Source organism: Cuculus canorus, chromosome 3, assembly GCF_017976375.1.
Source record: "Cuculus canorus isolate bCucCan1 chromosome 3, bCucCan1.pri, whole genome shotgun sequence".
Taxonomy (NCBI): domain Eukaryota; kingdom Metazoa; phylum Chordata; class Aves; order Cuculiformes; family Cuculidae; genus Cuculus; species Cuculus canorus.
The window spans coordinates 18,629,272-18,654,458 of NC_071403.1; the positions used below are offsets into that span (position 1 = coordinate 18,629,272).

At 37.2% G+C, this 25,187-nt stretch overlaps 1 protein-coding gene across 1 annotated transcript in view; it reads left to right on the plus strand.

Annotated features, from left to right (window-relative positions):
- BCKDHB (branched chain keto acid dehydrogenase E1 subunit beta) overlaps positions 1-25,187 on the plus strand; it is a 125,756-nt gene that overhangs the window by 8,994 nt on the left and 91,575 nt on the right. The window contains exons 4-6 of the mRNA XM_009564769.2: positions 16,445-16,578; positions 17,222-17,377; positions 21,183-21,291. Coding sequence (XP_009563064.2) covers positions 16,445-16,578; positions 17,222-17,377; positions 21,183-21,291 — 399 coding nt within the window. The remainder of the gene's footprint in view (positions 1-16,444; positions 16,579-17,221; positions 17,378-21,182; positions 21,292-25,187) is intronic.

Here is a 25,187-nt window from a genome sequence, read left to right on the forward strand (position 1 = left end):
ATCCAGACTGTCACTGAAGTTCTCTAGAGGGGAAGAGAATAAATTTGCTTTTAGAATAAATCTATCATCAAATCTAAACCCTTTTTTTGCCAGGAAAGCTATTTAAGCCTGAGTGTAGAGTAATGTTGTAATATAAAAAGAGCTAGAGGCTTAGTCTAGTAAGTGAAAGAAGTCCAGCTCATTGACTCTGTAAGGAAATAAATCCTTATTTTTGATTGGATGAGTTTTTGACATGCTACAAATAATTTTGTTTGAAAACATTTAATTGAGGAATCATATGTAAACAAGTCGGTATGTGGAAGTTTCTTTTCCACATTAGGTGTGACTTTGATTGGATGTTTGTTCCAATACATCTTATGTCAACATTTGAAATAAATGATGCCAGAAAATTGGAATTGCCTTGCTGCTCATGGTCCTTCTGTTTGTGTTAGTGTGTTTTGCATGAACCAAATGCTTAGAAATCTGTTGCTGGATAACCCTCTGTCCTGAAAATTAGTAGACTCCATGAAATTTTGATGTGGAGAGTTCCTTTCAGATAAGGGAAAGGAAATAAGTCTTAAATAGATTTTTTTCTTTATTCCCTCTTTCTGGTCCTTGAACACTGGAAGGCACATTGTTTTTTTCCTTGTCTCCTTCCCCATCACCCTCTGCCAGGTTTTTGAATGTCACCATTTTGCAGAGGTTGCATAGCCTGACCTGTAGAGTATCTTTGTGGAAGTAACGAATGTCTGCTGTTCCATAGTCCTGCTGCCTGGAGATGTTTCCTATCTCTAAAGCAAAGATGTAAACTGCATGATTGATAGCCTGCTTCCTTGCCTACTGTATTTTTTGTAGCCTAGGCAATGTGTGCAAACATTTTCTTTATGTTTTAAAAAGGCAAGTATTTTTTTTTTTTTTTTTAAGAAAATGCTATCTGAATGAAGCAGTTGTACATTTGTCTTTGGATCTGCAGATAGATTTGAAACAAGGATCTTGGACTGTGAATACATGTGTCTTTTTGCTCTGGCTGAAGTGTAAAATAAACCTGCAGTATGTAAACATCAGTATCACCCACATGACAAAAATACAGAGGAGATCAGAGGTAGGGATTAAAGATCAGAGACAGGAATTAAAGAACTGGGAGGAAAAAGCAGAGGAGGAATAAGGTATAAATGGCAAAAGTTGACATAAGTGTAAAGACTGAGAAACAAGAATAGCAGAAATAGTGATTGACAGGGAAGGCTACTCAGAATAATGACAGATCTAACCTACTGTGGCCAAAAATGAAGGTTTTGTTTTGAGATTATATAAACAATGGAAGTGAAGTATATATAATACTTTCCTTGAATACTCTTTCTGCCATCCTCCAGACACATCTTGAGGAGTTACGTATCTACAAATGCCTCTGTGTAGTCATCAGTCTCAGAGATTTGGCTTTAATACTGTTTGGTCTTCTTTTGAAAGGGGGCTCTAATGTGCACTCACTACCATGTCAGAAGGCTATCTAAGTGAGTGATCAAGAGCCTTCTGACTATTTCAAAGCTTGGTGTTCTGAGAGTGTGGGGTAGGATAAGTCCTTGCTCAGAACTCCGAGAATCCAGAGAATCCCTGTAGCAGCACTTTGGGGAGACTGAGCTTTTTTTGTTGTTTATGTTTTCATTTTTATAGATGAAATTTGGGTTGGTGGTAGCAACTAAACCCTGAAGAACTGGAAGAATTGAAAAAATTGGAATCTTAGATCAAGTTATTGCTGGTGTTTGTTGTCCTCTCAAAGTAATATACATCTTTAGTAATTCACATCTCTGTGCTAACAAATATTTACGTACATGCTTTCCAGTACTCTAACTGTTTGTGGGTTTTGCCAGGTATGTGCAGACGTCTTAGAAAGATGCATGCATTTGTTTGTATGTGTTTGGGTAATATATTTCAGTGAAGTTACGTTGCACTCAAAAACTGAGAAGTTATTATACCACTGTAAAGTTTGCACTAAGGAGAGGAAAGCTGACATAGTAAGGAAACATGAAAGACCAGAATGTAGTTTCTCTTGTTGCTAAGATTTCATGCCAGTTTGGATAGCCAGGGAACTCACTGTTTCTGTTTAGAATGGGAATAGTGTTTGAACCTTACGTCTCTAAGCAGATTGCAGTTCTTTTTAGGGACTGCTTCCCTTGGTATATGTGATGTCCAATTAGAGCTTATTAGAGCTTTTCGTGTTCTTGTTAATGTATCTGAAAAAATGGAGTAAAAAATTGAAGTTTGAATGCAGTCCTCTGAAAGTAGTCTTGAACTACCCACCTAGCTGAGTTTAAGGAGTTGGAAGAATGGTCGGCAGGTGAAAATGTGAAAAATCCCCTTCTCCTGACGACCAACTTGCAGAGAGTCACAGAGGCTTCAGGAGCTGGCAGGTTAAGTGCCATTATGTTTGGTCAGTGCTTGAATGAAAGAATGCTGTTGGGAGAAGAGAAAATGTTTATGGAGTTGTGCAAGGCAAGGAAGGAACATTAGACTCGTCCCTGTAAGATGGAATATTTTGTGAATGGTGAATTTAGGTAGGAGAAAAAGAGAGTTATTGGACGGGAAAGAGAGAGGGTCTTTAAATTAGAGGTATGAGAGCTTGCTTATAAGGTGTGCTTTTGTGCATTAGAATAAAAATGTAAGTATGGGTGATCACTGACCTCTGGAGGATAAGGTAATTCCATGTGATGGCCTGAAAGGAGGTAGCTAGTGGAATTCTGAAGCAAATCCTGTAAAACACCTTCACATATAAGGTGCCAGGTTAAGGGTTGGACTCACTGATCTTAAAGGTCTTTTCCAACCTAAACAATTATATAATTCTATGATTCTAAATTCAGTGTTAAGCAAATTATTGGTGAATTACAGAAATAGGCACTGTTGGTAAAGGTTTTTACAGCTCAAGAAGTTGTATGACGCAAAGGATGCTGGAGGAGTTTAAAAGTTCTCTGATTCTGTGATATTTTTGGAAGCCTTTAAAGAAATTAGAAAGGTGTCAAGTAGTATCGTCAGTCTTCTTCAAAGCCAGCTATGAGTTTGGTATGGATGCAGGGAATCCACGTGTTGATACCCAACATAAAATAGATTTTTAATATGAAATTGGAAAAAATGTGACCCTTAGTAAGGGAAGGTTTTGTCTAAATATTACACATGTAGGATTAATCTTGGCAAATGCACTGCTCTAAAAGCGCGTTCTGATACAAGCAAGTAGTTCAGGCTTCCTCCAGGTTCCATATCAATTCTAGCAGGTAATTTGGGGTGCCTATTCAAGAGTATTCAAGACTAATTGTGATCACAGAATCATAGAACTATTTAGGTTGGAAAAGACCTTTAGGACAGAGTCCAACTGCGAACCTAACACTGTCAAATTCACCGCTAAACCATATCCCTAAGCACCACTTCTACACCACTTTTAAAATGGTGACTCAACCACTTCCCCGGGCAGCCTGTTCCAGTGCTCGACAACCCTTTCAGTAAAGAAATTCTTCCTAATATCTAGTTTAAACTTCCCTTAAGGTAACTTGAGGCCATTTCCTCTCATCCTATCGCTTGTGACTTGGGAGAAGAGACCAACACCCATCTCTACAGCCTCCTTTCAGGAGTGATATGGAGGAGTGATAAGGTCTCCCATCAGTCTCCTTTTCTTCAGACTGAACAATCTGAGGTCCCTCAGACACTCCTCATAAGACTTGTACTCCAGACCCTTCACCAGCTTCGTTGCTCCTCTCTGGATGCGCTCCAGCAGCTCAATGTCCTTCTTTTAGTGAGAGGCCCAAAACTGAACACAATTCAAGGTCCTACATGTAGTGAGGGGCCCAAAAGTGAGTGCAGTATTCAAGGTGTGGCCTGACCAGCACAGAGTACAGAGGGATGATCACTTCCCTAGTCCTGCTGGCCACACTGTTTCTGATACAAGCCAGGATGCTTGGCCACCTAGGCACACTGCTGGCTCTTGTTCAGCTGGGTGTTACCCAGCACTCCCATGTCCTTTTCCACCAGGCAGCTTTCCAGACATGCTTCCCCAAGTCTGTAGCCCTCCATGGGGTTGTTGTGGCAGAAGTGCAGGACCTGACACTTGGCCTTGTAGAACCCCATACAATTGGCCTCAGCCCACCCATCCAGCCTGTCCAAACCCCTCTGTAGGGCCTGCCTTCAACACTCCAACCCAACTTGGTGTCTCCTGCAAACTTACTGAGAGTGCACTCAATCACCTGTCGCATAGCATCCTGCATCTCTTTCATGGCATGTCTTTCTATTTGTCACCAAGCTAGGTGACTGCTTAAATTGGATTACTAATATTTGGATGCCTAGATTATCTTCTAAGCTTTTGAGCTATTATAAGCTGGTTTTGGACCAAAAGAGTAGTGTAAATAAGTGGGGTTTTTTTTTTCTACTTTTCAATAGGGAATTCTTGAATAATGCCATTTCAGTACAGTTGCAGCTATTTGGAAATGTGTGTAGAATGTGAATACTTCGAATAGGAGTTTTTATTTCAAAAATCTTCTGTGTTCCTGGAGACTCTCACCAGAAGTGAGTGATTGCCCAGAGTAGAATCGACTTGGCCTTAGTCATGAACCTCAGGAGTTCTGAACTGACTGAGATATCAAAGCTGATGTCCGTAGAGATGAAGCAGAAATGATTTTGTCAGCAGTTGTTCTTTTGAAATGTTTTGGAAAGAATTTGTCTTTTGCTCATGTGATTTGTCACTGTTTGGGATCCTCTGTGTGATAGCAGGGTAAACAACAGAAAGGTAGGTTTCCTTCTTTCTCAATTAGTGTCCCAGTACCCGCTGAAGGGTCATATATTCATGGGTTTTAGTTTTGTCTATTCTGGTTTATTTTAGCTATCCCTTTTAGTTTCTGTTACTGCTGTCTTCCCTGTCTTGTTTCAGTGCTTACAGAGATGTAGTGCCTGCAGCAGCTTATGGTACCGTCATACAAAGTTGATTACAACAAAATGCTTGTCGTAAGGTTTCTGTATAACATTGCTAATGTGGTCTGGAGTGATGTTTGCTGCCTTTATTGGCAGTGTGGTGTTGGCTGTCGCTTTGTGGCATGCTTTAGTCCCAAAGTCCTTTATGTTGTGCTGCTGTGCAGCCAGCAGTTGCTTCTTTCCTGAGTGGATGCTCAATAAAATGAAATTCAATTAAGAACAACTACATGCCATTCCTACATGTAGAATAAAATAGCCAAGCTCAGATCATTTCCTTTCAGGTAATCCTGAATTACATACATGCAAACAGGAATAAATGAGGAATAAGCAGCTTATTTTTTTTTCCCAATTGTTTTCCTCCTTATTAATTTTTCATACCTAAAATAAATTTCTTCATGTGGAGTAGAAAATGTGCAATAAGTACTCATACGTAACTTGAAATTTAGTTCGTTTCCCTATTCTGTTCATGACTATAGGCTTATTCTAGAAATAATCGTTCCTGTGTTTTATTATTTTGATACAGCTAGAAGCATAGTTAAAGTTAGGATTTTTTTTCTTCTAAATAATATTAAAAAAAAAAAGGTGAAATTGATGGGGAACAGTTTGTAAACAGCAATTGGTGTCTATTCAACCAGTCCAGGATAGTCTCTTGCAATTTGGAAAATCGCAGAAGAAAAGGAAAGTCAAGAGGAGAAATAACACTTGTGTGGAATCCTGTAAGGGTGGAGGGAGTTGAATCAAAGATTTCCCTTGTGGAAAATTTTAAACATCAAAACCCAAGTGACTGAACTGCATATAAAACCACAATTATAGAAAGAAAATAACATCCTTATGTCAGGATGACCTAGCCACATTAGCAATTAGCTGGATGCTTTAAAAATGATTTTATTTATCACTTCCATATTTGTTTTCCCCTACTTTCTGCCTTACAGAATTAGATCTCTGAAGTACAGGATATGTTTTGGGACATATCGGTTGGCAAAGGCTGTTCTTAGCCTTTGGTGATGGAGATTCCCTGTCTTCCCTACACACACAGTGCCAGTGCAGGATTATTCTTATGATTTGAAGCTTTTTTATAGTAATGAGTTTTCTCTGGACTCTGGTTGCTGCAACTTTAGGATATGGGCCATCCAAACCTGGATACTTTACTCTGGGTCATGCTGAGTAAAACCTGGTTGCTTGCAGCTTTCTGTTGATACTTCCCATAATAGTGCTGGATTATTTTTCAGCAATAATATTTATTTTCAGTGTCTGATCCACTGCAATCCCTGGTTGTTATTCTGTATACCTTGTGTCTAAGGTGTAAACACCTGTGTGAGTTTTCAGGGAACACTGCGTTCTTAGTAAGTGAGTAATTTGTTTACAGTCCAGTAAAATAATTAATGAGTTTTTGTTTATTTGTCCAGGAGATGGCTGTACTTAGCCATGCCCGAAGGACACCAGCCTTTCTAAAATGGTAGTGGTCATTCTTTGAAGAAAAGTAGCTGCTTGAACACAATGCTTTTTTATGAGCTTGAGCTCTAGAAAACCCCAAAGGCCAGTTCTGTGTTAAGGGGAAATGCCTTTGGGGAAAACATGAGTGAGAAGATAAGATTGCCTCCAGGTTGTTACTGTATTTGCTAAGTGTCTTGGCTAGGAATTGGCTATACTTACAAAAATTGTGTAATGTCCTGATAGCTTTTGGTAACATGAAATGATGAGAGAACTTTTTAAAGTTGACCTAATAGAGGCAGATGTAGTGTATTTTTTTTAAAAAAAAATGCTAATGATTCACCTCTAAAAATCCACTTTAAATATTTATACTGGAAATCTTTTTTTGTTAGTGATTTCAGGGAATTGTCTATGGCAAAAACTTCACAATGTGTTGCTGACAAGGGAGCAGTGATCTATCAGTGGAGGTTCTGGGTCTGTTTTTGTGGTCCCAGTGCAAGAACAAGAACTACAAGAACACAATTTGTGGGAGATGTTTGGGAACTGTTAATGCAGTGTATTCAGGGTGTGTCTTCTGCCTCCCAGAACCTATTACTTCTGCAGGTGGGAATACACTCAGTTTTTTCTGTGAGGTTTTTTATCAATTATCATGGGGTCTTTTGCATGCTTTAAGAACAGAGCAATATGCTGCTATAGGGAGGAGAAAACTAGCTTGAATTAGCATAGGGAGTTAGTGCTATGTGCTTATTATGTAAACAGGTAGATAGAAAATGTTGTCTTCCTCTTTTATGTGTGTGCTGGTACCTCCCAACATTGCACATGGTAGAATGAAGTAGTTCAGAATTTTTGACTTGGTGGATTAAGCTGGGGGTGAAACAAATGACTACTTGTTGTATATAGATTGAGCAAAAATGAAGTAGTCTGGAGTTTGGTTATCCTTGTTTCTTTGTGGATGGATTTAAGTGGAGAATTCTGCAGTTTGGTTGCCTGGTTCTTACACAGCAGTTTGGCAAGATCTGGGTTTTGTTCTGATTTATATAAATGCTTTTTAACAGTAACATCTGGAGAACGTGTTCCAGTCTCATTACACAATAGTACATTTTGTTCATTTTCATCTTAAATAGCCAATTCTTTTCTTAAGGTTTACAGTTAGAAAAAGAAAGTTATTTAATAACTTGCTACAATGTAGTATATCTTTTTATGCTGTTTGTGGGATATTTGTAAAATCAGCCTCTGTCAGAGCTAACCAGAATTAATTTTAGTTTTCTTTTTATTTCTTTAATTATTCTGATAGTGTGCCTGGTGTGAAAACAATATGTTATTTGTTTTGACTTACTAATATTTCTTACGTTTCTTTTCATGTGTTGTAAATCTGTTTGAGGGGTAGATAAGGGATATACTTTCTAATATAGAACTTGATACTCAGTACAAAACTGAAGAAAGCTGTTCTAATGAATTCTTAAGATATTTCAAGATGCATTGTTGGACAAAACAGTACATGCTGCTGAACTTCGTAAAAATTGAATTTTCCACTTCAAAAAATACTTGCATTGAAACATTTAAAAGTAAGATTTCAGTAATATTGTGTCAAGAAGGGTGAAACTTGATGTATTAAAGAGACAAGATGGAATCATTGAGCATTACAGTCTGTATTAATACCAGGACTGCAAACATAGTTTTTGTACCTTGGTTTAGATGTCAGTCTTTACTCCGTTATATTTCTTAGGTGGAGTTCAGTGATTCTTAGTTTCCTTGGTTAGTCCTGTGACCAGTATGCCTTCTGTTTAATTGGTACTTGTCAAGTGTAACTAATTTAGTATGTCTGTTCTTTTTTCTGCCTCTGAGGCTGGTGATAAGAACGTGGTAATTACCACCACTGCAGTTTAAGAAGGTGCTGCAGGCTTTATTACAGGGAGTAAAACACTCGGAGTTTTCTTGGGAGTAATTTTCTAGAAGCCTAGGAGGGTCAAAAAGGTCAACACTGCCACCCCAGCCCAGTGCATTGTCTAAGCAGCTTTGCAGAAGCAGGTTAATCTTAATTTAACTTGATTCAGAGCCATCTTCTAGTGATCAGGCTGACATAACACAGCAGTCATTTATTATAAGAGGTCTTTCTTTTTAATTTGTAGAAACATTAAATCCTCAAAACCTGTTAAGGAGTTTTCACGCTTGTATGGAAGCACCGAGTATAGATCAATTTATCGATTTTTCTCATGCGCTTGCTTTGCATTAACAAGGGACAGGCATGGTTAGAAGTCAGATTCATAAGATGTTTTTCATTATGGTGGATTACTGGTCACATAGCTCTTTGTTCCTGAGTGCCTTCAGCAGCGTTAAATCCTTGCTTTTTTGTTGAGAATTGTTGCTTCACAATTTAGGGTATAGCCAGCATGCTTTCAAATTTAATATAAATTATTTTTACACTTCTGGTACTGAGGAGTATGGGAGAGGGTGCCTTTTATTTGACGTGGTTTTGCTTATTCTCTGATTTGTTGTCCAGGTAGTGTACCCAGCCTATGACAGCAGAATTTTCATTAACATATTGTAATGCTTAGCTTTGGTAACTGTTATGTGTTTTCCCGCTAGACCTTTTGTCATGTCAAGTAACATTTTAGGTAGTCTGAAAATGCATGCAACTGACCTAAGCCTCTTAAATAAAGCTGATATGTTGTCCTTTGGTTATACCCACATATAAGTGTTTGGGAGATGAAAGTTTTGGGGTGTATTTTGACAATTAATTGTTCTGTCATCTGTCTAACTTTATAGTCAATTATGCTTTTCTGCAAGTGTGCTTCTCACACAGCAAATTTTTTTTTGATTAAGCAGCAAATGTTATTAATCATAGCTGGAGGAACACTTGAATGCCTTGGTGCAGTCAGGCATCGTGCTTTTCTTCCTTAGGCTGATGCAACTGGGTACATGAGGTCATCAGAAGGTATTCAGTGTGGAGTGGGCTACCAGCATGGTCATCAGTAAAAAAGAAATTTTGGTGAGCAAATATGCCACTTTGATGTGAGCTGCTTATTGAATGTGATGGAGCTGAATCAGTAGTATCTTATCAATGTCATGAAATGCTTCCATCAGCGAGACAGGCACAGACATAAAAAGTTTAGGCAGTCAGCATGTAACCCTGCTTGGGGCTCTTAATGAGTCGTAGAGTAATAAGGGTTGGAAAGAAAAGACCTTGAAGGTCATCTGGTCCAAACCAGTATTCAACGTAGAGCCAGTTTAGGTTGTTTGTGGTCTTGTCCAGGTGAGCTTTGAATATTTTGAAGGAAGGAGGTTGTACAAACTCTCTGGGCAGCCTGTTTCGGCATTTGGGTACTGTTGTGCTGTTTCTTTTCCTCTAACATACTCAGTTTCCCTTTTTGCATCATTCTTTCACGTACCACTGTGTACCTGAACAGAATCTGATCTTCCCTCTGCTTATACTACTGCTTGGCTGCTTTTTCACTGGGGAAAGATTAAATGATATGACATTCAAAGCTATGCCAAAACTTTGCATTAATCTCTCCTGCCTCCTCCCATCCCCACTTCTTCTCTGAGAAAGGGAGATGATTAGATGATATATTGTAATATTTCCAGTTTATTCTTTTGCTTTTGGTGGGATGCTAGTTTGTCGCAAACGAGAAATCTGAAGTGGGGGAGACGTCTTCTGTCTACAACAAGAAGTCGGGTCCTTCATTGCAGAATAGAGCGTGAGAGTGGATTTTGCAGCAGAAGAGGAAGCAGCTACTTTAGTTTAGGACATACAAATTTCCATTCTGACCCTGTTCTTGGTCGCTCACAGATTTCTGAAGCACCATTTCTTGACTAACTGCCATAACATGACTTCTTGGAATATTTAAGAAGAAGTGATGGCAATCTGCCTTGGAATTAGTTGCTAATTAGTTCCAATGGAAATTGGAATGATTTTTTTGTTTAAACTAACTAAATGTTGGACTTCTTTTTAAAGTATAGCCGGTGTATACACAGTGGTGGGTTTTTTTTGTGTACACGGATATGTGTGTTTCTCCTGTAACAGACTCAACTTGTTGCATTGACTTGGACTTCATGTTGACTTAAATGGGGGCAGCTTTGGGAAAAACAACTTTTTAAATGTCATGGCATTCCAGATTGAGAGGTAAACCATCTCTGTGAAACCAAAGGCCTGCTTTGGACAAATAGATTTGAAGTTTGCCTGTTCAGATTGAAAGCTAATGTGGTTTTACCGGTGTTCGATATAGAGGAACAGTACCCATTGTGTATGCTTTTTTAAAGTTGAAGAACTGTGACTAGGATATCTGTAGAAGAAGTGGTAGAACAATTTGATTGAGATTAATAAGAAATTACTAGAACTGTTTCATGTTCAAGTAGAACAAAAAGAGCCAAGTATGAATTTACTAAATTACTTGCTGTGATTCCTACCCTTTCACATAGTATCAGAGAAATGGGGGGTAAGAAGTGTCACCATTAAAATGCTTAAAAGAGAGATTATAGGGCTAAGAAAGTCTGAGTGCTGGATAGATTGTGTTAAATATGTTAAGGAATAGAATCAGTAGACTTGCATAGATGTAAATCTACGAAAAATCCTAGTTATTCTAGTATTAGAGCAGGCCTTTAAAGTCAGGGCTGATTTGAAAGCAGTCATTTTGATTTGAATTTTCTATGTGAAGTCTGCAGTGAGTGGCAAAGAAGCTAATCTGCCGGAACTTCCTTTTCTTTCTGGTCTTCTGTTTCTCCATGTGTGTCCATGGTTGTCACAGTTGAGGACAGAATATATTTAGCTTGTGGGACTCTTGTATATGACTTCTAATGGATGTTTTAAATGGGAGTTAATGAGATCATGAGGACAAATAAATTGCTACCCAAGTATATTGTTAGTACTACTCAGTGCTGACTTCTTTTAAGATGCTTTTTTAAATGCAACTGATGTAGAAGTATTTTAAAAACAAAACACCCTCCTTTGACTAAATCACCAGCTGTATTCCTTAAAACACTCAAATTGTCTAACATAGGCATTTAGAGTACTGTGAAATTACTCACTTGGAGTCTTGGTGTGTTAATGTTATAGGAGATTTGATAGTGTTTGAATATCTGATTTCTGAAGTTAAATTAAGTCAGGAACACATTTCATTGCAGATATTGAAATCTGAAATATTTTTTTCCTGACAACTTGGAAAAAATAAAGATGAAGCAGGCCAAAACATTAATGCACAATAATCGACTACATATGTCTGTAAACATGTTCTGTTAGGTTGCTATGAAACTTTTTATTCTTGAAGGATGAGAAGATGACTGCAAGATTGCCTTAAAGCTGTTGCCCCTTAGACAGAGGGTTAGTGGTAATTTGAACGTTTGGGGTACTTAACTCTTTGTTCCAAAAATCATGATCAGTCAATCTTTTTTTTTATTTAAGTGAAAATAAATCAGGGAAAGATGAAGTAATTATTTAAAAATTGCTTTTTTTTTTGGTTTAAATACTGCTTTTACTTTAATGTATTTAATCTTTTTTTTTGATTTGCCTTATTAGGCAGCACTTCTGATGTATTTATTCACTTGCCTAACATGCCATCTAATTATCTTCCTTTGTTTTGGGGATGGAAAGATGAAGAGAATCAGCCTTTCTTCTTCTTGCTCTGTTTGCCATGTTGCTTCCCGCACTACTTGGAAAAGGGTACCAACCTGTTCAGATAGCTGAAATTAGAGTTGTTTATAAAGCCGGGCAGGTTAATTGAGATGGACACCAGCATAATGTCTTTCTTCAGAGGCTGACGCACCTGGTTTCAGATAACGTAGGGGTGCTGCTTTCACCTGGAGTGACAAGTGAGCTCGCAGAGTTTATATTAGCTTGTTTTGAGCTGCGTGGCTGACGCAAGTAATAAGAGAAGAGTACATTTTAGGAGATGTTTCTTCATTGGCACAGAAATGAAATATGGAAAAACAAAGCATCTCTGGGTTATTTGTCTGCTTGAGTCAGATTTCAGCTGAGTGAATTGTTTGCAAAGGATGACATGAATGGTTGTTTATCAAAAATGCTTTCCGTTTCACATTTTGAAAAAAGGTGAAAAATAAAGGTGAAATAAAATAGATAACCATACATGGGCTTAATGCCTTTAAATTTTGAGTGTTTAAGTAATTTATATTTATTTTAGTAGTGGTTTTCATATTGTAAAATAAAGATAGGAGGTTAAAGCATGTTATATACATTTTAATGTCTGGGGAAGTGAATAAATTTGTTTTATCCTAATGAAACGTGTATCTTTTTCTCTTCAAAGGCTAGATTTTAATGAAAAACTTCAAACAACCCAACCCTTGAAACTCTATCCATGGCTTGTTTTCCCTTCTAATGAATAGTAAAGTGCTTTAGGTTTTACTTTTAGGAAGGGATCAGCATTATTGTTGCACATGTAAAGTCAAACTCATTCCTGAGTAATGAAGCTCATTTAGTGACAATTACCTGGCTTTCTCTTCACTGTTTTAAGCCATAGCTCTTCAGGATTAGGCCTTTGATTCTTGAAGTGCAAATTAGGTGCTTCAAACTGATCATGTTAACTCTTGTGTTGTATTTCCCATTGGCTGATATTGATTCTCACTTCATTTATTTCATCATACTCCATTGATAGCACCATACTGCCTTTTATTTGATACCTCAACAGTATTTCAGTAGTTTTGTTAGGATGTCTTTTATATGCTTAATCATAGACGGGCAAGCTAGTGTGATGGATCTAACCTGCTTTTAAATTCATTCACCTATTACAAATTGATATTAAACAATTGATTTTGAAGTTTTTATAAGTTGAAAGCTCATTTTACAGGACTGTTCAAATAAATTTTAATTTTTCTGTGTTGGTGTAGAATTATTTGTAGAACTAATGTATAAGGCACTTGCAAGGTACTCTGAAAAATGTTAATAAAAAATGAGATTAGGTAATCTTAGTGTGGTCTGACTTCTAGGCATTTGTCAATGATCTAGTTATTTGTTCTGCTCAGAGGTTAGTCTATGTAGGCTATGTTGTAGAGTTTTAAACAAGATTTAACTGCATTTCGGTAAATCAGTCTGTATTAAAATAGAGTAGAAACTGACATGAAGAATGCCAATTTAATATTTTGGTTTACACATAACGAAGCTATGAATTTCATTTCTACCCAATAGTCTCTTCTGTAGCCTTATTTTTCTGGTGTTTTCTTTGCTGGTCACATCCTATATCAAATTATCATTTAAGCAAATGAAGTGAAATATATTGGTCTGCCCATAGATTTGTTAATGCTAATACATTTTTAGTTTATTGAAATATGATCTGTTTTAAATTAAAAATTTAAATGAATCTGTGAAAGAGGAGAGAAATAAGTTGTCCAATTCATGGCACCCTGGATTAAATAAAAAGGGAAGAAGTTACCCAACTGTTTACATGTTTACAAATGGATATGGGTGCAGGGACAGCTCCTGTGATTGCATCTGAAGCAAGGCTTCCCTTCCTCCACAGATGCTGGTAAGGGCTGAGGCAAATACACGTTAGCGTAGGTGGTTTACGTTCCTCTTTCCTTGACTATGATCCCTGTCAGCGGAGGAACAGCACACCAGAGGATGTTGTATAGCTTGGGAACTGAGATTACGGCCAGCCATCAGGAATGAGAACAATTTACACAGTATACACGCTTTCTAGGTGTGTATACTGTGAATCTTACATTCTCCTTAATTATAGAAGTTCTTTCATCCTTATGTGGCATTATTTTCCTTCTCCACTTTTTGGATTAGTTCACTTATCTGTTTGCTCAGTAGAAATGGGACTAAATAGCCATGAAAGCCAAAGGTTTTTTGTTCTGCATAGGAGAAGCATGGTAGTGCTGTGACTGAAATCTTGCTGTTTTGTCAGCTCTTAAGGGAAGTCATAATTCCTGTGTCAAGCTTTTGGAACTGATTTTTGTAAATTCTTGGGAGTAAAACCCAGACACAACAGACATTTGTCAGAAGTAAGTACAACTTAATTATGAGGACAATAAAGACAATTTATGTGTTCTATAAATCTTCCCCAGTGCTAGGTTTCCCAGAACATTCTGTATTTGTTACTTGAAATGAAAATCTTTCAGGATTTGGGCTGTTTCTAGGTAGTGACATTGCCAGACACATTGGTAGTACTAGTAGAGGAAGAACAGAAATACACTGACTAGTAGCGTTACTGCAGCATACTGGTAGAATAAACACAAATCAAGAGTAAATGGCAGTGCTACAAAGTTACTGCCATTCTGGCTTCCTCTGCTGTTTTCATTCTAAACAACTTTTGAGCACAGTACCTGTAGGTATTATTTTCCTTCTAGGAGACATGAAACAAAATACAGATGACCCACATCTGGGAATTGCTGAAATCAGCTTGTTCCTCTTCCTTGGAAATGAGAGCTACCAGGTTTTTCTACCTGTGAAATGTTCTCTGATCTGAAAAGTGGTTCAGACTTGATCAGGGCAATGTTGGATGTGTTTGACATGCAGACCACAAAGCCTCATTTTCTTTCAAAAGCTATGCAATGAATTTGTTAATCTGGAATTCAGCTCTAATTACGAGCTAACTGCTATAACATTTTTATTTCCAGACTTCTAAGACATAAGAATTTTAAAAAGTTTCTTGAAAATTTGTTTCTATACATGAAGCAGTCCAGTGTGCAGGTATCTTAAAAGTAATGTAAGTCACAGGCATTTTTGTTTCAAACATTGATTTATAAGAAAATAGTAGAAGACACACACACACACACACACACACACACACACACACGTATATATATGTAAAAATCCGCCCCAAAAGAATACACCTACCCTCACCTCCTGACCAAAAAAAACAACACAAAACAAGGTAACCCTTGAAGGGTGAAATTCAAACCCAGATAGAGGACTTGGACAGAGTACAAGCAGTGACGATACTGTGCTGGGTGATGTATGGGTACGAAAAATGTGTACTTGAAAGATTTGTAAACCATGCCTTTCTTTAGCATACCATAAATACAGTTGTGGGTAATGGTCCTATTTCTAAAACCTTTTAGCTTCCTTTTTCCTAGTTTATTAACTTGCATCTGTTGGAATTGGAAGTCTTCACAGTCAGGACTTTCCTAATTATTAATTGATTTGTTTGATCTTTCATTTGTTAGTTATTTACTTGTTGGCTATTTAATTTTCATCTAATTTATTTCTGTGCTAGCTTTTTTTACATCCAATTTGAAATCTTGGCATATTCATGCATGATGCATTCCCAGAGGAGCCTACTGTCTGTTTCCTAGGGCTCTAAAAGGAAGATTTATTACCATAAGTAGGTTCTGTTGATCTGTTGCGGGAGTACAGTATTGTTGGCCAATATTCTAAGTATGTTTCATAGAGGATATTGTAATGGTGTTTCATCTCCCTCCCCATCCTTCTTGTTTCTAACTTCAGGGACTGAATAATTTTGGTCTTCAACCATCTTAGACTGATGCATATTTGGAATCTGAAATTACTGTGGCATGAAATATTTCAGGACTAAAATGACCGCATTGTACTCCAACAGGGAAAACACAACCCCCAAAGTATTTGATTTCCACTCTATTGCTTCAAACAAACAGGAACAGCTTTTTTTTTCTCTTGCCTTGGAGACAAACCAAATTCTCTAGTAAGCGCAGCCTTACCTTACTAAAGAAGGCTGGTAAGACTGGGCACTATTTGCAGGCAGTGTTGGGGAAAGGCAGTATACTTTCATACAGGTGCTTTCACAGAGAAGCCTTGACCATGGATAGTTTTTAATGCTCTTAAGTATTCTTTACCTCTCCCACATAAGCGTGAGTTTTTCCCTGCTTATGTCTACATAAATGAAAACAAAATATTTTCCTTGAAGTGTTAAGAACAACATTGTGAAGCTGCAGAAACTGTTCTTGTCTTGCATTTTGTTTCTCCTTGTCTTCCTCTGAATTGTTACAGATTAAAGTGAAAGTATCTTTACCTGTAATGGATGTTTGTTGTTGCTACATCTAAATAAAAACCCATCTAAAGAGCCATGCTTAATTGCAGGTGAATATTTCTGGGGCTGAGTTTTCCACTTTGAGCCGGTATGTTAAATGAATTGTGTTTCCTTCTTTTTTTTTTTTTTAATAGGTAAAGATAGAGTTTTCAACACCCCCTTGTGTGAACAAGGAATTGTTGGCTTTGGTATTGGAATTGCTGTTGCAGGTGCTACAGCCATTGCAGAAATTCAGTTTGCAGATTACATTTTTCCAGCATTTGATCAGGTACTAATACATTTGAAAGAAATAAAATAAAATCGTGTGAGTGTTTGAATTACTCTTCTGTTAGCATTAATACTTAGTTTGAATATGTAATTTTTGCTAATCTATCCGCAGCTGCATTACTAATATTTATGCATGCTTTAAGAAAACAGGAAAGTAGCAAGGCCAATTTGAAGACTGATTAAGTAATGGAAATTAAAGATGTAGTTTGAAGCAAATGTTTCTTTGCTTGTTTTTGTTTTTGGTTTTGCGGCTGTGTTGGCTTCAGCAGCCTTAAATTCCTCAGCTGTTCTTTCCAACATCATCTCTCGCTTCTCTGTGCTGCTGCAGCCAGCCATGTGTACACAGGGCAAACTACGGATTTGAACTGGACTGACTGACAGGGTGGGAATGGGGAAACAACTGGGTTTATGGCTGCTCCTGAGGCCTAGGCGTCTAACTTTAGCAGACTAAATTATTGCTTCGTTTGCCTTGGGAAATATTTGTCCTTCCACTGACTTACAAGATTCCTTTGCTTCTAATTTGATCCTCTGAATCCCACCCACGGTGCACATGATGTAGTTACATCTTATGTATTGTAGAGGCTTAATGACATATAACTAAAGGCATTGGACTGAATGTTATATTTTTTTACAAATATTCCCAGATTGTTAATGAAGCAGCAAAGTATCGCTACCGCTCTGGAGATCTGTTTAATTGTGGAAACCTCACCATCAGAGCGCCCTGGGGCTGTGTGGGTCATGGTGCACTGTATCACTCTCAAAGTCCAGAAGCTTTTTTTGCTCACTGTCCAGGAATAAAGGTACAGTAATGTTTATTTTATGAAGATTAATTTTTATTTGTTTGTTTTTAATGAACCTATTTAACAATGAGTTAACAATAACAGGCAGGGGAAGAAGAATGGAAGTCAAAATCTAAAACAAAAAACCTGAATATGTTTATTAAAAACTCTTCTAGAAGTTTTCAAATTATAAAAGTTAAGCTGTGTTGAGAATTTGAGAATTTATAGCCATTATTGAAGTTGTCTTTAGTAGACATAGCATTTTGTATTTGTGTGCTTTTTGCACTAAACCCTAAATTTTATCTCCCTTCTGTGTCCAGTATAGCGGAAACTAAAAACTAACAGTATTATATAGTAATTTTGTGTGTTTATTTCTTTTTCTTTCTGCATCTGTCTTCTTAAGTACATTATTGAATTCATTTATATGAATGACAGTGACAGGCAGTGGGTGCAAACTAAAACAAGAGGTTCTATCAGAACATAAGGAAGCACTTGGCACAGTTTGCTCCTGAAGGTTGTGGAGTTTCCATCCTTGGAGGTATTCAGAAGTTGTCTGCACCTGGTCCTGGGCAGCCAGCTCTAGGTGTCTCTGCTTGAGCAGGGAGTTTGGACCAGATGATGTCTGGAGGTCCTTGCCTATCTCGACTATTCTGTGATTCAGTGAAAGACAATTTTAGGCAAGCTTTCTCATTGAGATGGTGGCATCCTTTGAAGCTAAGATTTGTATGCTGAATATACGTGAACATGTGTCTCTGTTAAAACTGTTTTCCACGTATGTTTTTGGTGTTCTAAAACTTCAGATAGTACTCATTTACAGGGAGGCTGTAGCCATTTGTCCTACTTGTTTATCTTTACTTAGTGGTCGTCCCCCTTCCCCCTACGCTTATATTAATCACATTTATTTCATGGTATTTGAGAAGTCGAATGCATTTTTGTCTTTGGGTGTTTGAGATGTTCCTATTCTGAACTTGAAAATATTCGCTCATATAGACAAAAGCAATCTGTAAAGTCTTTTTGCCAGGCAGTTGAATAAAATGTTTTCTTGAACTTGTTTAAAAACTAGAGCAGTTTATTATGATGTGGAAACACAAGATAGCTTACATGGTTAAGATATTGATGCCACATCTAACTAATCTATGCCAATATTGCTGGTCAGTCTCAAATCTTTATATACAGAACCAAGTGCTGAGTTTTAGTCTCCCATTCTCGTGATTAAAACTCTAATTCATAACAACCTAGTACTACTGTGCTTAGTCTTCTGAAAAAGTTAGTAAGTCAAAATTTTACTTAATCATACCAGATAATTTAATTTCTTTTCTCTCATCTCAGTTCTTTCTTTCACTTTTGCTTGGGTAGAATGCTCAAATCGGTTGCTACCACTAACAGCTTTCAGTTGAGATAAAGGGCACGTTTAGTTCTGTGGAACTGAAGGAACAATATACTATTTTTTGCTTCACTGAGAGTCTAAAATACTTCTATCTTTTGAATTTTATATCTTTGTGTAAACAATGCTTTTCCTTTAATAGTTTTTGCAAAGCCGGTCATCAATATAGTTAATAATGTTTAAGGCTTTATCTCCAATGTTGCCGGTCTTTTTTTAAATGAACTGAAACCTAGCCCTTAACGTATGAATCCAGAAATGCAGATGAACTCGTGGTTCAGATGCACTTGCAGAAGTCCCATATCTATGCATATTTTCTGCTTATTAGAGGAGGAAGGGCTATGTGTTACAGGCTGGGAAGGGTAAGGTTGATCTTCAGGGAGGATGGTTTTCAAAATTTCCCTCATTAACCTCTGTGGCAGGCTCGTGACTTAAGGTTTTTGTTTTGTGATTTTCTGAAGTGCAAGGTGAGGTTGGGTTTGCCAGGCAAAAGGGAGTTTGCACAACTTGGGCTGTTCAGGGGAGGACTGTAATCATTAGTGCTTAAGGCTTGTTGGGGTGATGAGGTCATATCTAGGTAGTTGTATCTTTTGTCTGCTGTTGTGAGGATGTATGGCTTGATGGATCAGATTGTCTTCCAAAATTACTGTATTGACTCTCCTCATTCCATTCTAAGATCGCTCCAGAATATTTGCCATGGCAGCTAGAACCTTTCTTTTCATTCCACCCTAAAGATGTTCCTGACTAACTTGTGTATTTAATGCCTATTGTTCATCTTCACTTTCATATACTGAGAGAACAATTGTTTTTCCTTTAGTCTTTGTTCTGTTGGACTAAACAAATCATACTATCAAAGAGACGTTAACAATTTATGAAGTGCTTTTGGCATCTGTTTCATTCATTTTCTTTCAAAACAGTTGATAATGGCATGAAATTTTCCAGCTGATTTTCTAGCAGTGATTTTTGTAATGGCACTGGGCTATATTATGCTTCTTTTAGGGCTGTGCTGCATAGTGCCCTAGTCATCCTTTGAGGAGATCATGAATTCAGATCTGAATTTCTACTGCTGAGTTCTAAATTTATAACAAAAATGTATTCCTTAAATTTGTGGCACTTCAGTATGTATTGTTCAGTTTCCTTTTACTTTTGTCAGTCAGATCCTCAATGTGAACTAGGTCTTTTTGGTAGCATCCTCTGTAGCTGTAGGATATATATTTTCAGCTTTTGGATAATTTGTATTACCGTGTTCTGACTTAACTTTGTAAATGGATAAGGTGAATAAAGTCTGTCCTAAAAATGAATTAAGCTAAGGAGCTGCAGTAGTAACATCTGTCAGCTGGGTAATTTGCCATGTGTCTGTTACCAAATGCTTTGTTGAAATATTAATAGACTGCTTCTCTCTTGTTTAGCAAAATCATTTCTCAAGTTAATTTCATGTGATAGCAGATTTAGGTTGTCTTTTGATTATTTTCTATTACTTTCTATTACTTTCTATTACTTTCTATTACTTTTATATATTAAATGTTCTTACTCTGAAAAAATACCTTGAAGCCTTGGAAATTCCTGGAGGCAGTAAGTTAACGTCTGATTACATGTTTGTTTGTTTGTTCTTTTTTTTTTTAAGTGCTACATTTAATGTCTTCAGTCAGAGGGTGCCACTTCTCACTTCACAACTATAAAAATGTTTGCTAGTAGACTTCATGCTGCATGTACCCGCTCTTCGAGATCTCTTGGTTGTAAATTAGCTGGTGCTTCTGATTTGAGGGAATTGAGCTCTTGGGTTCTATTTTCATTTCAAATGAACTCTTCTGTTGTCAAATCAATTATACATTTTCCCTCCCTTCAGATTACATCTGGAGGCCTTGCTTAGTGTTCTCTTTGCTTGATAATGATTCTGAGTATTTTTTGGTATTTGTCCATTTCCAAAATGAACAAATTTCAGGCTTCCACCATAAGTAAAGGAAGTCAACTTTATATAGTTATTTCCTTTTTTAGTTTTCAAAACTTACTGGACTAAGTCTGAAAACCTTCCAAGCCTGCTTTGATGAATCTTTACCCAAGCAACTGGGGATCACTCAGCTGATTTTTTTTGTCATACATCTATGTAAATTTTACTAAACTAACATTTAAAAATTTTCTGTTTCTTCTACTTCAAAATGTTATTGTTCATGCATTAGTTCTACCTTATTGGAGTGGATTCCATTATTATTTGAATTATGGTATAGAGGGGAACTATTCAAGAATCAGGAATGAACAAAATAAAATTCAAAATATAGAGTGTATGTTAGTAACGTAGCACTGATGTTAATTCACTTTGTAAAAATCACTCTATTTGTATATAGGTTTATTTAAAGCAAATAATTGCTTGTGATTTTTTTATATTAATTGAGGAAGTCTGTAGCAGAATTGCAGTTTAAATAAGCTATTTAAAAAATATTTTTACAGATTGTTATTCCAAGGAGTCCTCTTCAGGCCAAAGGACTGCTGCTGTCATGCATAGAGGACAAAAATCCATGCATATTCTTTGAACCTAAAATACTTTACAGAGCTGCAGGTAAAGATTTATATGCTGTGTTTTCCAATAAAGCAACACTTTTTTCTCTTTGCTCATGTATGTTGATAGTCATAGCTAAAACAATACTGTAGCAAAAGTCCTTACTGTACTTTTTCTGTAGCTATGCTTGGGAATTATGCTTTTAGAGAAACTGTGAAAACTGAATAAGATCTTTAAATTTGGCTGCAAAGATAGATGAACATTTACACTCTGATTCATGCTCAGTTAACTTTGGAAACTTTATACAGTCTTGGATTAAAAATAAAAGAAGAAATAGAACTAAGAGGCATTATACTTTATCAAATTACAATATAAATTTCACAGAAGTTAAACTGTTTTCTTTTCAGTAACTCTACGTAATAAAATAAGTTTCCTGATCAGTTTTTTTTTCCCCAAAAGAATAGAACATAATCATCAACATTTTCCCAAAGTTAACACTTGTCTGAGCTGCTTAATTTCTAAAAATCTGGAAAATCTGCCTCCTTAGACCTTAATCTTATGTGGAAGGAAGTGTGATTGGCATTACTTTTTTCATTTGTTTTAGTCATAGTGAATTTTTTGGTTCAAAGAAGTTTTAACAGCTATCATTATGCGTAATCTGTAAGAACATAATAGTTTGAAGATGATAGTGCTTGAATTGGTTGTAAAAATTAGTTATTGGACTAGAGAAACTGGACTGAGAACAGATAGTAGATGAAAACAAATTTTCCTGTGGAGATAGGTAGGGAGATTGGGTGAGCAACTGATAAGATAGAACTCAGCACTTATGACATAGAAATGCTGAAGGTATATCTTTGTATACCAACTGTGCTTGAATCCATCAGTCCAGTTTATAAGTTGACTCTGTATGTGAACTGAAATGTAGTGAAGGACAAAATTTTTGTATTTTAATTTGGAAATTTTATCAGCACATTTTAATAGTGCATCCATTTTTGTAAGTAAATTTTCCCTCTTCCTAGAGAAGAGAACCAAAGAATAAAGATTTAGAAAGAAAAGATTTGGGAAGTAGACATCAAAGCTATTCAAAATAGCAGAATAACTCAGAAACAGGTAAGATATTTACTGGGGAATCTGTTTATTTGACTTTGTTTTCAAAAAAGACCCAGCATTCCCATTAGCGATGTATTTTTAAAAGTGCGGCTAGTTTTAGTGTCGTGTGGTGTTAGGTACCCAAACGACCGGATGTCATCCAGAGGGACCTGGACAAGTTAGGCAAGTGGGCCTTTGTGAACTTCATGAGGTTCAGCAAGGCCAAGTGCAAGGTCCTACACCTGGGTCAGTCTGTGGTTTCAGTACAGGATGGGGGGTGATGTGATTGAGAGCAGCCCTGCAGAGAAGACCTTGGGGGTGCTTATTGATGAGAAGCTCTACACGAGCCGGCAGTGTGCGCTCACAGCCCAGAAGTCCAAACATATCCTGGGCTGCATCAAAAGAAGTGTGGCCAGCAGGGCGAGGGAGGGGATTCTGCCCCTCTACTTCAGTCTTGTGAGACCTCACCTGGAGTATTATGTCCAGTTCTGGAATCCTCAATGTAAGAAGGACATGGAACTGTTGGAATGGGTCCAGAGGAGGCCTATGAAAATGATTAGAGGGCTGGAGCACCTCTGCTATGAGGACAGGTGGAAAGAACTGGGGTTGTGCAGCCTGGAGGAGAGAGGGCTCTGGGGAGACCTTATAGCAGCCTTCAAGGACCCAAAGGAGCTACAAGAAAGATGAGGAGGGACTTTTTACCAGGGCGTGGAGTGACAGGACTATGGGGAATGACTATAAATTGGAGGAGGGAAGATGTAGACTAGACATGAGGAAGAAATCCTTCCTGATGAGGGTGATGAGGCACTGGCACAGGTTGCCCAGGGAAGCCGTGACTGCGCCATCCCTGGAAGAGTTCAAGATCAGGTTGGATGGGGCCTTGAGCAGCCTGGTCTGGTGCGACGTGTCCCTGCCCATGGCAGGGGGGTTGAAACTGGATGGGTTAAAGCCCCTTCCAACCCAAACCATTCTATGATTCTATGATATTGCATTCCTTAAGTTCAGTCTGTTTTGAGAGCTTACTGAAATTTAGCAATAAGGAAGTCTGACCTTTCATTTAGATTAAGTAGTTTGGAAAATGAACTTAAGTCTTAGAATCCTGTTAAACAAAGAAAAGAGAAGGAAATTTGAAATTGTCTCAAAAAATTGTCTCTAAAATTGTCCTTTTTTTGATTCTTTTTAGTATTTACAAGTTTTACAAGTCCCAAATACAAACTGTAGTGTTAATAAAATACCTGCTTTCATAGCAGAATGAATGGTTGCACATCAGTATCAGATGGCTTTTGAGAATGTAGAGAGGTTTTTGTGTTTGTGGAACTGACTGGTAAAGCAATTGCTGCATCAATTGGTGAACATAAATCAGCCTTGTGATTGAAAAAAGTAAAGACGTGCTGAAATAGTGGTTAATGTGGTTTATGTGCAGGGCAATAACCACAGCGTTGCTGCAAGATGATGTTGGTAGTTTCTGAAAGACTGCGATTTGCAATGTGATATTCCAATTGCCCTACTTTCAGAGACATTACCTGCATTTTTGTCTTAAGATTTCTAAGAGCATCAGTTTAGTGATCTAGGCTCAAATTTACGGTACATGTGTGTCAATATGTGACAAGGATGATTGAGACAGATAACTTCTTTTGTTTTGAGACACTTTTCAGTGATTTTTTTTTATTGTTTCTACAATATAAAGCAGGAATATTTTGTTATGTGGAAAGATTTTGATGTTCTATGTTTTATTGTCATTGAAGAACATTCCCTCTGGCATCATCAGTTCATCTTCTTAACTGTTTAGCTGTCCTTTGTCAGTTAGATCAGCTTGAATTGGAAGAAGAGGAGTGTTTGGAAGCTTCTCCTAGAAAATCAGTCACTCCGGAGTTCCTTCTTATGCTTCTGGCTGTGGTCAGAGCCTCTTATGATTCGACCATAGAAACAAAGTGGCCTGGTGAATTCAGAAATGGACCGGAGTCATAGTGATTGTTTCTTTGGTCCAGAGGCAGCAGCAATAAGACATAAGCCTGAGAAAGAAGAACAGGATAAATGGTAGGAATTTTAAAAATGCAGCTGTCTTTTGTTTTGAGTAGAGAAAGTTTTTGCAACATCCCATATGAGTGTGTGGATGCTAACAGGAGAAAGAAGGTAGTACAGATTCAGAAATTTGCTTACACAGTAAGCTTGAACTACGTCTGTATGTCTTGTCTCTTTCCATTAGTGTTTTAAAATACTATAGCGTGTTCCCAAGACTGGGAAGACGCAGGCTTTCCAAAACAAGAAGACAAAATGATGTCAGATGTCCTTTGCTGCTTTATGTATCTCTATTTTTTTTTGGGGTAGGATGGGGGGAATTATTAGTTTCTACCAGAAACTTCCACTTTGATATTGATCCTTTCTTTAGGAGAAAGACAGGATATTAGGAGCATAATATTATATAAAACCCCACTCAAGATTCATTGTTCCAGACAAAAAAATAATTCCATATTTCCATTATGATGGCTAAGGCATTGAATAATGAAATTATACTGCCTGACCATAAATTTATTTTTTTTTTGTTCTAACTTCATGTGAATAGGCGTGTTTGTTGCAGAGAACTTCATGACTGATATTGCAATGAGTGTGTAGGGACTTCACTGAAAAATTAAGATGTCAAAGATGATAATGGAAAGTAGCATTTTCTATCTGTAAAATTAATGTAGGCTTCATCATTCTTGTCTAATGGAATTTTCTTTCTCCCTATGAGGCCTCTAAATAGCTATCCATGCTATTGTGTTCAGAGTTGTTAAAATCTTTCAAATTTCTGCTGAAAGTAGGTGGTAGATGGGATAGTCTTTAAAACACAGAAATCTGTGTTTGTTCACATGGGTTGAAGCTACCAA